Here is a 15303-nt window from a genome sequence, read left to right as displayed (position 1 = left end):
ATGTGGCCTACGCAATTCGACATTCTGCATAAGAACAAAACAGTTCAATTAATAAGTTATTACAGACATTGAGATTAATCTTATTACCACAATTCCACTTATAACTACAAGACTGTACATCAGATGAAGCTGGGAAGCCTAATGATTAGCTTGTATTAATTATGATAATTGTAACAGTTGATTAGAATACGCAAATCAAACCTGAACCTGGGTTTAAAGATGTCCATTATACATGTGGAATACTGTAATTGTAATCTGTACTTATATTTAGACATTGTTGGATATCTTTGTAGTCCGAGGGTGCCGAATAGGCAAAGAAGGTTGACTACTGTAGTAAATGTAAATAATGTGATGTACCAAATATTGTATAAGTAGAGTTGACATTTATATGCGCTAAATATGCATATAAATATTCCCTAAAAAAATGTACAAATATGCACTAAATATTCCCTCACAGAAATCATAATATTCCATTAAATGTTCTGCTTTTTGTAATGTTTTATGTTAAAACAAAAAAATTACAGCAATCTCAACCCCATAAGTCACTTTTGTAAAACACTGCGTGACAAAAATTTTTCCAAACTACTTGCTGAATGTCTGTGACTTAGTTTTAAGTGTTGAAAAACTGCGTTCTGCATCGCAAGATGTTGTTCGATAGAATTTCAAAAAACGAACGATCTTACCTGAAACTACAGTGTCTGCATTGCTCCTGTCCAACATTGCAGTTCAATAAGGCCTTTATTATCTTGAAAAACTGTTTTCTTATTTGATTTCCCTTTACTCAGAAATATCCCTCAAACTGGCTTCTACCTTGCGTATACAGCTGTCGATTCTTTCAGGCACAGATCTTTTTCTTCCAAAGTCTTCATATAAACTTTGGAAAACAGACGTAGGAAAACTAGAATAACATCACTGTATAGATCACATCTAGGTCAGAAAGCATGGGTAGACCTAACGGCTCGGTTAGAGAAGCCAACGTACTATGGTAGGAACGATCATGATTTTAAAATCAAATGTAGGAAACAGAAAATGGATGTAGGTAAATTGTCATTTTTAAATAGAACTATAAATGATTGGAATGACCTACCTGCAGCGGTCTTTGAGGGCTGTCCTTCCTTAAGGAGATTCAAGAATAACTTAAAAAGTTGTAGGCCTATATAAAGTGCAAACTAAAATTAAGGTGACATTTAACATTTAATTTTTTTAAGTGACATGTATTTATTTAGCCTGACGAGTTACTCCCTTGGTTTGAATTGTAAATTATTTAAAAATAGCGTGTAAGAGGGCCTTAGACTAGAAATGTTTAGTTTAAATATAGTTCTGTTTATAAGTATGCATAAGGATGTAATTATTTGTCTTATTTGAACTGTTGTATCAGTGAAGTGAAGTTATGGTTTTACAGTGCAGTGAATAGTTCCGATCAGTGATAATTTATAGTGTAAATGAAATGTGTTATAGAGTGTCAGTGAAATGTGTTCTAAAGTGTCAGTGAAATGCGTCATAGTGCCACTACAGTGAGTGAGATGAGAGTAAAGTGAAAGACTATTATCAGTACCAATGTGAAACTTATGTAGGGCCTATACATATGTAGGTTGTATTGTAAAATTAGGTTCACTTATTAATTAGGTTATTTTATGTATTATTATTAATTGTAATTATTGCGTTAAATTGTATTATGTATTCTTATTGTATTGTGTATATAATTGTACTGTGTATTGTTTATAGTATTATTTATTTAGTATTTATTTATTTAACCTGGTAGAGATAAGGCTATCAGGCCTTCTCTGCCCCTCTACCAGGGGATTACAACTATAATATGAAGAATAAAATTACAATTAATATTAAATTTACAATTACAATAAAAATTAAAGTACGACAAGATTACCTGATTAATGAAAGCTAGACATTTTGTCATAGAAGTTAAGAACAAAGAATATTTTTGTATTTACTGAATTATAAATTAAACCTAGAATAACAAAATTCTATAGTGATGAAATTACGGATATTGAAATATTTTGTGATAGATTAAGAGAACTGTTTACAAGAAACCATGTCTGAACGAGTCTCAATTACTGACCAAGTGCCTAATAAGTTTGCGTTTGAATTCAATTTTATTTCGACAGTCCCTGATGCTAGCAGGTAGCGAATTCCAGAGTCCTGGCAGGGCTATTGTGAAAGAGGATGAGTATGAGGTGCGATGGGATGGTATTGTTAGTATAGTTTCATGGCGAGAGCGTGTGTTCAGATTGTGGTGGGAAGAAAGGTAAGTGAAGCGAGACGACAGGTACGAAGGAATAGAAGAGTTCAAGATTTCGAAGAGAAGGAGAAGTGAATGTAAATTTCTTTTCTTATCTAGTTTAAGCCAACCTATTGTTTCCAGGGATGGGGTAATATGATCATATTTAGGAACATAGCTTACAAAACGTACACACAAATTATGAGCACGTTGAAGTTTCATTTTGTTGTCGCTGGAAAGGTCAGTCAGTAAAATGTCAGCATAGTCAAAATAGGGTAATACAAGCGTCTGCACACCATTGTATATCACTGCTACTGGGTGCTTGCTCACTTGCAGTGTAAATACATACATACATAAGAAACCATCGATCTGAAGCGCGCCCCAAGCCCTGCTCACACATGTCTGTGCATACGCATGAATCACGTGATGTGTTCTGTTCTTCAGGATGGGAATTCAGTTGATCGGCCTCTGACTGGAATGAAGACGGAATGCATGGACGACAGCTCTGATGTGGCATCAGAAATGAATTTTGAGGAAAATCCAGTGCCAAATAGTTCTGCGGATGTGAAGATTGAAGTTCAGGTTAGTGAGCGTGATGGATTGTTCTGGTTCTTTTTCTCTTTCTCCCTTCGTGATGCCGTCTGTTCGTTTCTCTTCTCTTTGACTTTCTTCATCTGTAATGTCCACAACAACTTTTCATCTTTTGCCGTGCTTCCTTGAAGATAGTATTAATTTAGTGTGCCTCGGTAACATAATTCTTTCTCTTTTATATCTTGTAGCACAGGGCCATCTGCTGTGCTGTGGATACACCACAGACCATTATCTTACTGTAATTCTTTACTACCAACCATCTATCTTGTGTCTGTAGCCAGGGAAGAGTTCCCTTGTTGAGGCTGGTACAAGAGCCTCTGACGTCAAATTCTATTTGCCAATGATATTATACTCTGCAACCCAACAAAGCCTTATTATTTTAGGGATATGTATGATAAGAACTTTCTTGTGTTAAATATTAACGTACCTTGTTAACATGTTTCGACCTATTTTGGGTCATCTTCAGAACTGGTCGTTGTTGGTCTTGGCGCCTCTTGTTTCCTGTGAGGGTGCGTTCGTAGTGTAGAGTCAAAGAGTGTGTGTGTTTTGAAATTGAGTTGTGTGTTGAGAATATCGTTGGGGTGTGTTTTCGTGTGTCTGTATATTTCATATTGTTCTAGTGTGTTGAGTTTCTGGCTTTTTGGTTGGATGTGCAGTATTTCCATGTCTGTGTTGATGTCTCTGTGGGTGTGGTTGGCATTTGTGATGTGTTCTGCATATGTGGAGGTGTTTTGTAATTTTGTTATGGCTGTGATGTGTTCTTTGTAACGTGTTTGAAACGATCTGCCTGTCTGTCCTATGTAGAAGCTGTTGCAGGTGTTACATTTGAGTTTGTATACGCCTGTGTGGTTGTATTTGTTTGTTTGTTTTGCTTTGTTTTTTTCCTACCTCAAACTTCACAATATTTACAAATCTTTAAAATATGAAGTGACTTCTGAATCACCTTATATATGAACTTGAGTTGTGTATGTTATTTGTTCTGTATGCGATGCTGTAATTTAATTTCTTGAATGAGGTTGCAATCTTGTGTGTGTTTTTGTTTTCGTATGTTAGTGTGATGTATTTTTTGTGTTCTTGTGTTGGTGTTGTATTCTTCTGTTTTTTGTGGTTTTGTTTTGTCTTACGTATTATGTTGGGGTTGTATCCGTTTTCTTGTGCTATGTATTTGATTGTGTTTAGCTCTCCGTTGTAATCCTGTTGGTTCATTGGTATGTTGAGTAGTCTGTGTACCATTGTTCCGAATGCAGCTTGTTTGTGTTGTGTGGGGTGGTTGGATATGTTGTGTATTTGTGTTGTTGTTATGGGTTTTCTGTAGACTTGGAATATGTGTTTGTTGTCTACTTTTGTCTACTTTATCTATTTATTTATTTACTTATCTTTTTACTTTGTTTCCGCCCCTTAGGTTTTTCCTCTAAACTTGTTACAGTCCTCGACTTAGCTAACGTGACTTGTTCCCATGTCGTCCGTAAAACCCATTAATTGGAAATTATTATGCCATCACTTTTCTCTATAACTTCGTTCTTGTATTGTGTGCGTTCATATTAATAAAATTTGTTTAACCATTTTCATTTGCTTTTTATTAAATATTTACCAATTGTCTTTCATGTGTTTTTATATTTTATGCTCGACCATGCCGAAATGTAGTAATTATACACCTGGTAGCAGCCCTTTAATGCACCTCATTAAAGTTCAGGTGTTCAGCCAATGGCAAGTCACCTTCGTACCATTATGAAACCGCAAGTATCGATTATTCTCGGATATGCAATCGAAAGACAACTAGCGAAAAGTCATGGAGGCTGGAAATCCAATACTGTCGCAGAAGGTTATGTTCTGTTACTATAATAATTAGCGTTAATTGTAAATAATATTCAAATAAATTTAATTTGTCATCTCGTTTTTCAATTCTAAATCAATTTCCAGGTTATATCAGAGTAATGTTCATCTTATTCTCTATCAAGGTCAGTGACATTCGGTATCGGAAAAAATCAATACTTTCGCGTCTGCGCACATCTCACAATTCATGTCAGTTCGCACGTAACAAGACCTAATTTTGAATAATTTCAAGTTTGAAATATGGTCGAGCATAAAAAATCGTATGAAACTTGCCTATAATGGTAATTAAGACGCTCGTATGAAAATTATGAAACTCGCTTCCGCTCGTTTCATAAACAAACATACTCGCGTCTTAATTACTATCATAAGCTCGTTGCATAATGTACTATTATATTATACTTGCCTTTCAGGCAATAAAACAAAAATGATTCTTGTTGACATTCGATGGCAATAGTTGGCCACAATGTTCCTCAGCTGACTTGCATATGAATGAACGATCCACAATACATTTCTAACTTGCTTATTTGTGTTCTTCAGGCGACTGCGGAAATGGACGGCGTTGCTGAGCCTAGGCGTTCTAAACGCAGGAGAGTAGACAAAAGTTCCAGTTCTGATTCCTCCTCCGAGGATATGCCTGCCGCAGTGCCTCGTGATAAGACTTTGACCGATGTAATTAGATATTCATTTCTGATTTTGCTATTTCAGAATATAGGGAAGGGTTTGTTGTTCTTGCGTGAGAAAGGCTTGCTTGCCAAGGAGTACTACTGCCCTAGATGTGACAGGCCCATGACAGAGCAGGCGGTTACGACGAAGAGATGCAAGGACCTCGTCATGTGGTACTGCTGCAAGGACAAGGTTTGGCGGTCCATTAGAAGCGGTTCGTGGTTCAGCAGGAGTAAACTTTCGCTCCAGTCCATCATGTGTCTCACATTCATGTGGGTGTGGAGACAGCGCATGGATTATGTGAGGGCTGAAGTGGACGTGAGCGCAACGACTATCGTTGACTGGTTTAGCTTTTGTAGAGAGGTCTGTGGGAAGTTCGTCGATAGGAAGAGGAAGATTGGGGGGCCTGGGAAAGTTGTTCAAGTTGACGTATCTAGCTTCGGAAGTGTAAAATATGATAAAGGGAAACCTGTTAAAAATTGGGTCTTTGGTGGGATTGTTCAGGGGTCTGAGGGGAGAGATTGTTTTTTCCATGTGGTTACAAAAAATGATAAAGTTACTTTCTTGAACGAAATTAAGAACACCATCAGTGAAGGCAGCATTGTACACTGTGATAAGTGGGACGATTATGGAGGCTTAAGTGACTCCGATATTGCGCAGTTCAGTCTTAATCACAATGTTGAATTCAACGATAATGAAACTAATAACATGCAATATTTATGGTCAGCAGTAAAACATAATTTTGGGAAGGGGAAGAGGTTGGGTTCTATGTTACAGAGTCATTTGAACGAGTATGTTTGGAGGAGGAGTATAGGCGTGGGTGTGTGCCGTGTGAGTGCTTTTCTGAAGGATGTGAGCGATTTGTACGAACCTAGAAATAGGGATGAGTAAATGTTATGTACCTTGTTTTCAGGAGAAATGTTCTATTATTATTATTATCATCATCATTGTATGTATGTATGTATGTATATATTTATTCACACTGCAATGGGTATATACCCGGTGGCAGTGGTAACTAATTACTAGACTTCGTTGAATTGCCACACGCAGCATGCAATCAGGTTGCCGATGTACGGTAGTATAGAGGAGGTGAGCGACTGCCTGGTCTCGTAGTATAAGCAGTTCATGTTAAGAGTTGTGACCGGTTCAAATAGATAGAGCAGCTACAGCTAATGTATACCTATGTAAGCACTTGTTTTTGCATTACTGTGGTTGGAATAGTCAAAGCTTAACATGTGTTCAGTTTAGACAAGAATTCAATCAAACATACTACAATGAGATTGTTGCTGTTCCAAACAATTGCCCCTGGAATACCCTTACCCCCACAGCCAGTCTTGACCCTTTGAGAAACGTGGTTGGATGCTGTTAATTATTATGCAGAATATTACGGCAAAATAATGGAGGTAATTGATGCATTGGATAGCACAGACAGTTCCGCTGTTGCAGCTGTAAAATCATTGCCTTCTGAACAGCTATTGGAAGATATTCTGTTCATTGATTCTAATTTTAAAATCGTGTCCAAAAGCATCACCTTGTTAGAATCGTCTGAACTACAAACCTCAAAAGCCCTTAATATAGTGGATAAAGTATCACAAACCGTTATCAAAAATAACAATTCATTAATTTCAGAAAAAGTGAAATGTAAGTTGAGAAACATTACTGCTAAAAATTCTGCCTATTCACAATTTCGTATTATAAATTATGTACTATCAGGTCACGACAAGACGTCTGAAGTTGATGTACTAAAAAGTAGTGACTTTCCGTTCTTCAAATATGCATCTATTATATCGTGTGATGTCGAATGTACATTTTCCCAATATAAAAACTGTTTAAGTGACCATCGTAGGAGGTTCATTTTGCAGTCACCCAAAATGTACGTAACTCTTCACTGCAATGCACATATTCAAAGATGATGTGAGTATATTACATTAAATTTTAAGAGTTAATATATCTCATTATAAAATAATTGTGCATTTACATGTTTAGACATTTCCTATTTCAAAGGTCATTCATTATATTTCTTGAATGCAGGATACAGGTTTTATTGTAACCGCAGTATACTGCTCAGTGTTTACATCAGAGGCATACTTGATCCTTTGCACGCCCCCTTCTCATACAGTCTATACCGCGTGCGCAGTAAACCTTACGATTCTCGTGGCATTTCCACGAAGTCTACTAATTAACTAATTACACTCAATAATGACAATAAGAAACTTATTAATTAAAAATACAATTAATAATAATACTAATAATTAATACTAAAATAATTTATAATAATAATAACAACAACAACAATAATAATAATAATAATAACAGGGAATATCCTAAATTAAGTGAAGCATGATCACTTAAAATAATATTTAAAATAAATCTAATGTGTATCTTAAACCTAAGTTCGAACTAAAACCCACGAGTATGATATATTCATATCTGCACAAGTACCTTTCAACACTACACTCATTTTGCTGTCAACTCACTAACTGCACTGGAACTACGACACATTTCACTGATTCTATCCTGATTTCACTAACACTTCAAAACCATTTTACTGTTCAAATACTTTGCACTGCCACTATAAACTATAAAGCTTCACTGACAGGAACACGTTTCACTTACACAACACTTCAATAACAAAATATCAGTTACACCCTTTAAATACTGTGTATAATTACCGTCTATTAGTAAAGTCCTTAAGCCTATTTTTAAATACATTTTTGGTTGTTGGTAAAGCCTTTAGTAAGTGTGCAGGTAAAGCATTCCAGTCCCTGATAGTACGATTGAGAAAAGAAAACTTTCCAGTGTCCGTCCTCTGTCTTCTTTCCCTCAATTTATATGAGTGGTCGTTCCTTGAAGAGTAATTTGGCGGCTGCAACCTATTTTTTATTTCTCTCCAGGCAGGCTCACCTCTGTATGTTTTGAACAGTGCGCATAATCGAATTCGCGTTCTCCTGTCCGTGTGTCCCATTTTAATGGTGAATTATTAAGTCAACACTTAAGAGCCCGTTTTTGAATCTTTTCCAGTGTCTTAATATGTTCTAGTCTGTAAGGATCCCAACATGCAGCACCATATTCCATTACTGGACGTACTAGTGATTTATATGCAATCTCTTTGGATTTATCAGAGCCTTTTCTTAGTACCCTCATCACAAAGTGTAACGCTCTCCATGCTTTTCCCGCTGTGTCTGTAACGTGTTCCCCCCAGCCGAGATCGCTGCTAAATGTTATTCCGAGGTATTTACATTTGTTAACTTCCGGATTATCATTATTGTATGAGATTAGTATATGATTTGTTTTTGAAAAAGAGGTTTTTTTATAGCTTTGAGAATATGAGGGCTTATGTATGTTTGTGTGAATGTATGTGAATCTGTTCGTTGCCTTTTTATTTCGTATCTTGAGTTTGAATTTCGGGTTTTTAATTCGTATGAGGACTATGGCAGATCTGGTTCTTGATTTGTGAAGGAATTGAAGGTTAGTTTTTTTTAATCACTCCATGCTATTTTACTTTAAGTAATGTCATTATGTAATGCTAGATTATAATGTTGTTGAGGAAATGTGGGCTGTCGCATTCTGCCACAGCAACCCAACTTCGGTACACTATCATACAGACCATATCTTGACGTTGTATCATGGCATAGTTGTTTTGAAATATTGGCACTGTGTAATCGAGAAGCCAGATAACTGTGGAATGTTTTTTCCACCAATTGACACACAAAATCCATTAGCGTTTAACTTAGGTGGCAAGTCATTCTAGTAAGGTGTTTATATGAATTTTTATTCATACTAATATTTTTTTCATCCTAGGGATACCACAAGCTACTAAAAGAGAACTTTGAAGCACATCTCGGTATCCAACATTACGAATGACAATTCATATTATTATACAGAAAAATCATTCCAACATATATTGTTCTTGTTCTTATTATTACTATTATCGTCATCATCATCATCATCATCATAGTTTTTCCATCAGTATCCATTACACTTTCCATAATAAACTGGCATTTTTTCTCATTAGGATAATATTACCTATACCGTACTTTTATGTCTTCAGACAGAATATGCAATAGTGTTATATTATGTTGTTCTGATTGTGTTTACATGAGTAGATGTGTTCTTGGTGTGGTAGTTGTATGTGCGAGGTAATCATTTTAAAATCTTGCCGAAAAAATTGTATGTTAAGAGAAATGTAATACAGTAGAACCCCGATTTTCCGTGACCCTATTAACCGATTGGTGGATTATCCGAATGTCTTTCTCTCTCGCTCTTTTTTTTTTTTTTAGCTACAGAAAAAATATGAAGTATTGTACATTATATTAGTATGAATTTGTTCTACAGAGTGTTTTTTTACAGTCTTTTACTCTTATACAGTATAGTCTACTCTTTGAGGGGCCTAAATTCTAAGTAAAATGCCTTCCATACGTGTCAAAGAAAAGGAGTTGTGCTACGAAAAATAGTGCAAGTAATTGAGTGGTTTGAGAAATGAGAAACTGTGGTTCAACTCGCATCAGAATACGAAATAGGAATTACAACTGAGCAAAATTTAATTAAAAACAAATATGTTATTGTTTTCTAATGCCAGGCGTTTGACAATAAAGTCATTTGACCTCTCGCACTCCAATATTTTTCAAATATATTGTCATGGTCAGCCACTGAAGCACAGATTTTGAGGTGTTCCGAATCCATTTCTTGGTTTGAGTTGCACAATGGGCAGTTAGGGGACTGATATATTCCAATTCTATGCAGGTTTAAATGGCAAGTTGTAGCCGATTTAAGTGAACACCATATTTTAACGTTTTGGTGGCTACTTCATTCACACACAACCCCCAGAATGTCTGGAGGACCACACCTGCTGTTGGTCGACGGGTCCATTGGACCTAGCTGGCAGATCTTGTTGATCACCAGCTTTCCCTCCTTAAGCCACTGGAGGACGATTTTAGTGCCATAGCAGGTCAGCACTAGGAACAGAAAAGTAGAAAGAGGAGGAAGGAAAGGGAAATGAACCCCTAGGCCTAATGCCGTCGGGGTCGAAGAAAGTAAGAGTTCAGTCAGAGGACTGGATAGGAAAGGGTAAAGAGGAAATTAGGTATTGGATAGAGGAAAATTATACCAAATTCAGTCATTAACTCATCAAGCTGACCAGTGCTAATTGATGAGTAGCCCCTGTCCTTATTTCAGCTTGTAAAATTATCCTTACTCACAACTGCACCGCGGGAAGGTAGGGATGGGACATTGGGTATTTGTCCAGGTTGGTCCCTTAAAGCCTTCAATGGGAAGGATTAATGGCTCTCCCCCCTGTATCCGACAGATACCCTTTTGCAGCCTTAAAAACAAGTATAAAGTGTAATAAGTATGTAAATCTACATGAGACCTGTACTATTCCTATCTTTCCACAGACAATCGTCATAAAGTGTTTCCTTGGCTCTTAAAAACCCGTCATTGAAAATCAGACTTAAATTATGAACTTCTGATCCACTACCTGGCATGTTAAAAACACAAGACCACGGAGGAAATTATGAAACTGTATTATGCACTTAATTTATGAAATGGTATGGATTATCCGATTTTTTCGATTAACCGTTCACTCCACATCCTTCATTACCACGGATAATAGAGGTTCTACTGTACTCAACATCTCGCAAGCAAAACTGTAGAACCCCAGCTATACACTTGCACCATCTGTCTCGGTTAATGTTCTCTAGTCAAAATCTATCCACCGTTTTATGCGCTAAATTTGGATGCCCCTCTTCGTTAAATTACGTACTCCAATTACTACTTAAGACGTAAAATACTTTCTGTAACGCGTCTTTGTAAGGTCCATTTTCAATAGAATTGCGTTTTCCTGAGGTTTTTTGTTTTTTCCTTAGTACTGATTGATATCGAGAGAATTCGTATTCTATTTTGTGTATTTGTGTGTGCGAGGGTGAATCGAGTATATTTTTTAACTGTGAGCTTATTCTTTGGTTCAAGTAAACATTGATTTAACTGAGGCTGATCATATTTAATTTTGGATAAGTGGAAAGATTATTGTGAGATTATGGTTACACCTTGTTGCATTTCAGATAATCGTACTAAACCACGACTTTACAGCATTCAAATAACTGCAGTGATTAGTCTCAGTTTGTTGTGTAGACAATACAGCGTTCGGAATGTTTAAAGATTTGTAATTTCTATAAGTTCACGTGTAACTCTTTTTTTACATTAAGTAGACTCTCTGTACTAATGTTAATAACATGGATATAATTAACTTTGAAATAGTACCAATATATTGTTTGAAAGAAATTGTGTTGATGTTAATGGCATACCTAATTTGGTGAGAGTATTGAACTTCCTAGAAGTGATCAGAACTAATGTAATTCCAAAAAAAAAAAAAAATTATCATTACCGATGTTAATACAGAAGGAAAATAATGGAAACTTCCTAGTGTGACTGGAGAGAAAAAATTAAATTGTATTTTATAAAATTACACTACCTTAGACATTTTGTTGTATGTAACATAATGTATGGGAGATATACGTAGAAAAAACAGGTAACTTACCTGCAAATCTAGTCTTTCAGGTAAAGCTCCCTGTAAAGCTGATTTGAATAATTTCAAGGAAAAATTGTTCCGGGGCCGGGTATCGATCCCGGGACCTCTGGTTGAACGTACCAGCGCTCTGCCAACTGAGCTACCCGGGAACTCCACCCGACACTGTCTCAACTTTTCCCTTTATATCCACACAACTCGCGTGGGCTGACGAAATGCCGGAGACCCACAACGAATGCACACAAACTCTGTGTGACTTGGAATTGTGGTTTTCTGTTAACGTACACAGTGACGTATATATTATGCAAATCTAGTCTTTCAGGTAAAGCTCCCTGTAAAGCTGAGTTGTGTGGATATAAAGGGAAAAGTTGAGATGGTGTCGGGTGGAGTTCCCGCGTAGCTCAGTTGGCAGAGCGCTGGTATGTTCAACCAGAGGTCCCGGAATCGATACCCGGCCCCAGAACAATTTTTCCTTGAAATTATTCAGGTAACTCACCTATCAATTTGAAATCGTTTACTCTTAAATATTGTGTACAAATGTGTGCATATGAAGGAATAGTAAACCTTTTGATGAAACTATTAAAATGCAACCCATATCTCGACTAAATTGAATTCTACATCGTCGATGCTTCATTACAACACATGAATACTGATCTTCCCGTAATATTGTAAACTTTCGCTCTAGTATGCTTTTCAATTTTGGTACAATTAAGTGTTAGTAGTAGAAAAGTTTTCCGGGCTATGAGGCCGTGGTCTGTTGGTTGTGAGACCAAACGTTTCGTTCACTGCTGCGGTGAACATCTTCAGTGGTGTCTATTGCTGGTGCGGCTGGTTCTACTGCGTGTGCCGATTACAGTCTGCGCTGGCTGCATCGTTGTATATATAGTGCGGGAGGGGGGGGCTTGCTGTTGTCGCCTCGGTCCGCGCTCGAATGTGCTTCGCGGGCGGGTTTGTTGTTTTCCACGCGCTCCGCGTCTGGGGTTGTGTTGTGTAATTGTGCTACGCGGGTGGGTTTGATGTTGGTTTTCCTTAATGCCGGATACCAGGCCTTGTTAACCTTGAGGCCTTCTTCTTTTCGATTGAAATTGTTCTTATGGTTATATATTTCAATCGCCTCTCGGTGTAGCCTCGCGTAGAAATGTGGTGTGTCGCTGAGTGTATCGGTGTCTTCGAACCTAATTTTATGTTCGCCTTCCAGATAAGCATGTTCAGCTACAGCCGACTTATGTACGTAGCCAAGGCGGCAGTTTCTTCTATGTTCGGAGATCCGAGTGAACGAAACGTTTGGTCTCACAACCAACAGACTACGGCCTCATAGCCCGGAAAACTTTTCTACTATTGACGCCAGCCGTGAAAGCCTACACTCCAATACAATTAAGTGTTGTTCGGTTCACTCTTCATTGGAGTCTATTATCATTTTGAGTGTTACTGTAAATATCTTGTTCGTCACTGTAAGATAAGTTACCTATGCCTAAATATTTAAATGATCTGACTTGTGCTGATAATGTGTTTTCGATGCATATTTGGTTCAAATTGGATCTCTGGGTCATTACATGATTTCAAGAAGTCTGATTAGTAGAATATGTAGGAGGAAAGGAACTGGCCATTCTACTCCATTGTCTTCTGGCCTAGTTGCCTCATAAGCGGTGCCTTGTTGAAACTCATTCGAAGCTAATGAATGTCCTACTGGTCTGTTGTTGGCCGAGGAGTGGGGTTGCCATCTTAATGCATCTGGACAGACATGAAGGTGGAATTGGTGGAAGAAAACTGCAATATTTATTTTTAGTTAAATGTATTGTTAGTATATATTTTCTATGAAACTTAGGCTATTGACTTTGAGATAATTTTCTGTTGTGAAAATTAGTGGAAAGATAAGGAAAACAGATCTTGTGTTGATCTATTAAAATAATTGTACACATACTTTAGTTACCATGACAAATGTAGCGTACTGCTACTTATAAGACACTATTATGTAATAAAAAACAATTGATAATTGCACACGCCAGTGAAAAGTTTTAATATATTTGTAGTTAAATCCGTGTTCACTGTATTGTTTTCTAATAAGTGATAGTGATATTAGTTTACAGTGCGTTCGGAGTTGGAAAATAGAATTAGATCTATATACGTCTTCCCACCGGAAATCACTTCTGTTTGTATTATAGCTAAAGTAACTTATTTACGTATTTTGTGAGTATATGAAATAACAGAAGTAAATTTATTCCATTCATTATGTTATTGGAAATACAACAAACTAATATATAGCTAAGTATATTAGTAAGGAATATAAAGCGTTTGTATTTGAAGTGATGTTTAGTTATAATGTGTATTCCTGTTGTATTGTATTGTATTTATTTACATTTCATGGTATTCGTACATCGCTTCACAGCTAGGATATTGAACATGTCAAAAAATCTTAATACTACTATAAAGTCTTGATTATAATCACAGTGTAGTTGAAATATATAGAGAAGAGTTTTACAACATAGTCTACTAGTACAATACAAAGATTTAGTATCAATACTTAATACAAGGCAGAAATATTCATGCAGTGTTGTTGAATGTCATGAATTCACCTACAGAATAGAAGGCGTGAGAAATTAGTTACTTCTTTAGTTTGGGCCAAAATAATCTTATGTTTTGAGTTTGATTTTTTATATCCATAGGGAGGCTATAAAATTTTTTTACTGCCGTATAATACACTCCTTTTTGAACGATGTTTTATATATGTTAGAAAATCTGTAAACAAGTTGAGTTATATTAGAAAGTATTCTATTTTGGACGTGGTATTTCAAATGTATGGTAAATTTTTAAATATTCTGCACAGTGTCGCCAACTCCACTTTGTACGCTTACAAAAACTCGCCAAATATGTCATAAAACCCACCAGATTTTCGTTCCTATAGATTTTTTTGCACTTAATTGTAAATAATTCGCAGATTGAGATATAATAATATTAATAATCATTAAAATTGTAACAATATATACCACTTAGTCTCAGTGCAGCCCTAATTTCAAAATTTTCTGAAATTCCCATCCTATTTCTAGTTTTGGTTTAATAATACTTTGAATTCATTTCTGAATTTCAACAATTAAGACATAGACCCTAACATTGATGGCGCGAACTCGGTAATTCTTTTAATGGGTTTTTGATACCTCTTTGTACTCGAAAACTTAGAAGTAGTAATAATGCTGAAATTTTTTCGTTTCATTAGGTTCATCACGCACCATTGTACTTTAAACATTTTCAGTAACTTTTTTGGGTTGCATTGAATTAAGAATACCTTAATTTGTTGTAGAACATTGGAAACTTTGTCTAGCAACATTTTTCAGTATTTCCATACATTCATAAAGTCTTTTCAGCAGTTGCTTGATTGGAGGAGTAACGAAAGAAACGCGCCGTCCTCGAATTAATTTCTCGCTTTGTGTATTAAGACTGTGTTCTGTTTTCATTTCTAGCC

General features: G+C 36.3%; 1 protein-coding gene across 3 annotated transcripts in view; it reads left to right on the top strand.

The window, feature by feature from the left end:
• The window catches only part of LOC138691875 (zinc finger protein 664-like), a 30295-nt gene extending 18097 nt beyond the window's left edge, over nucleotides 1–12198 (top strand). For all 3 annotated transcript variants that reach the window (XM_069814439.1, XM_069814441.1, XM_069814440.1), the window contains 2 exons: nucleotides 2681–2818; nucleotides 5198–12198. In XM_069814439.1, the coding sequence (XP_069670540.1) occupies nucleotides 2681–2818; nucleotides 5198–6214 (1155 nt within the window). In that variant the 3' untranslated portion in view covers nucleotides 6215–12198. The remainder of the gene's footprint in view (nucleotides 1–2680; nucleotides 2819–5197) is intronic.
• The last annotated feature ends 3105 nt before the right edge of the window (nucleotides 12199–15303 follow it).

This window comes from Periplaneta americana, chromosome 16, assembly GCF_040183065.1.
Source record: "Periplaneta americana isolate PAMFEO1 chromosome 16, P.americana_PAMFEO1_priV1, whole genome shotgun sequence".
NCBI classification, from domain to species: domain Eukaryota; kingdom Metazoa; phylum Arthropoda; class Insecta; order Blattodea; family Blattidae; genus Periplaneta; species Periplaneta americana.
This window is presented reverse-complemented; position numbering and strand designations above follow the sequence as displayed.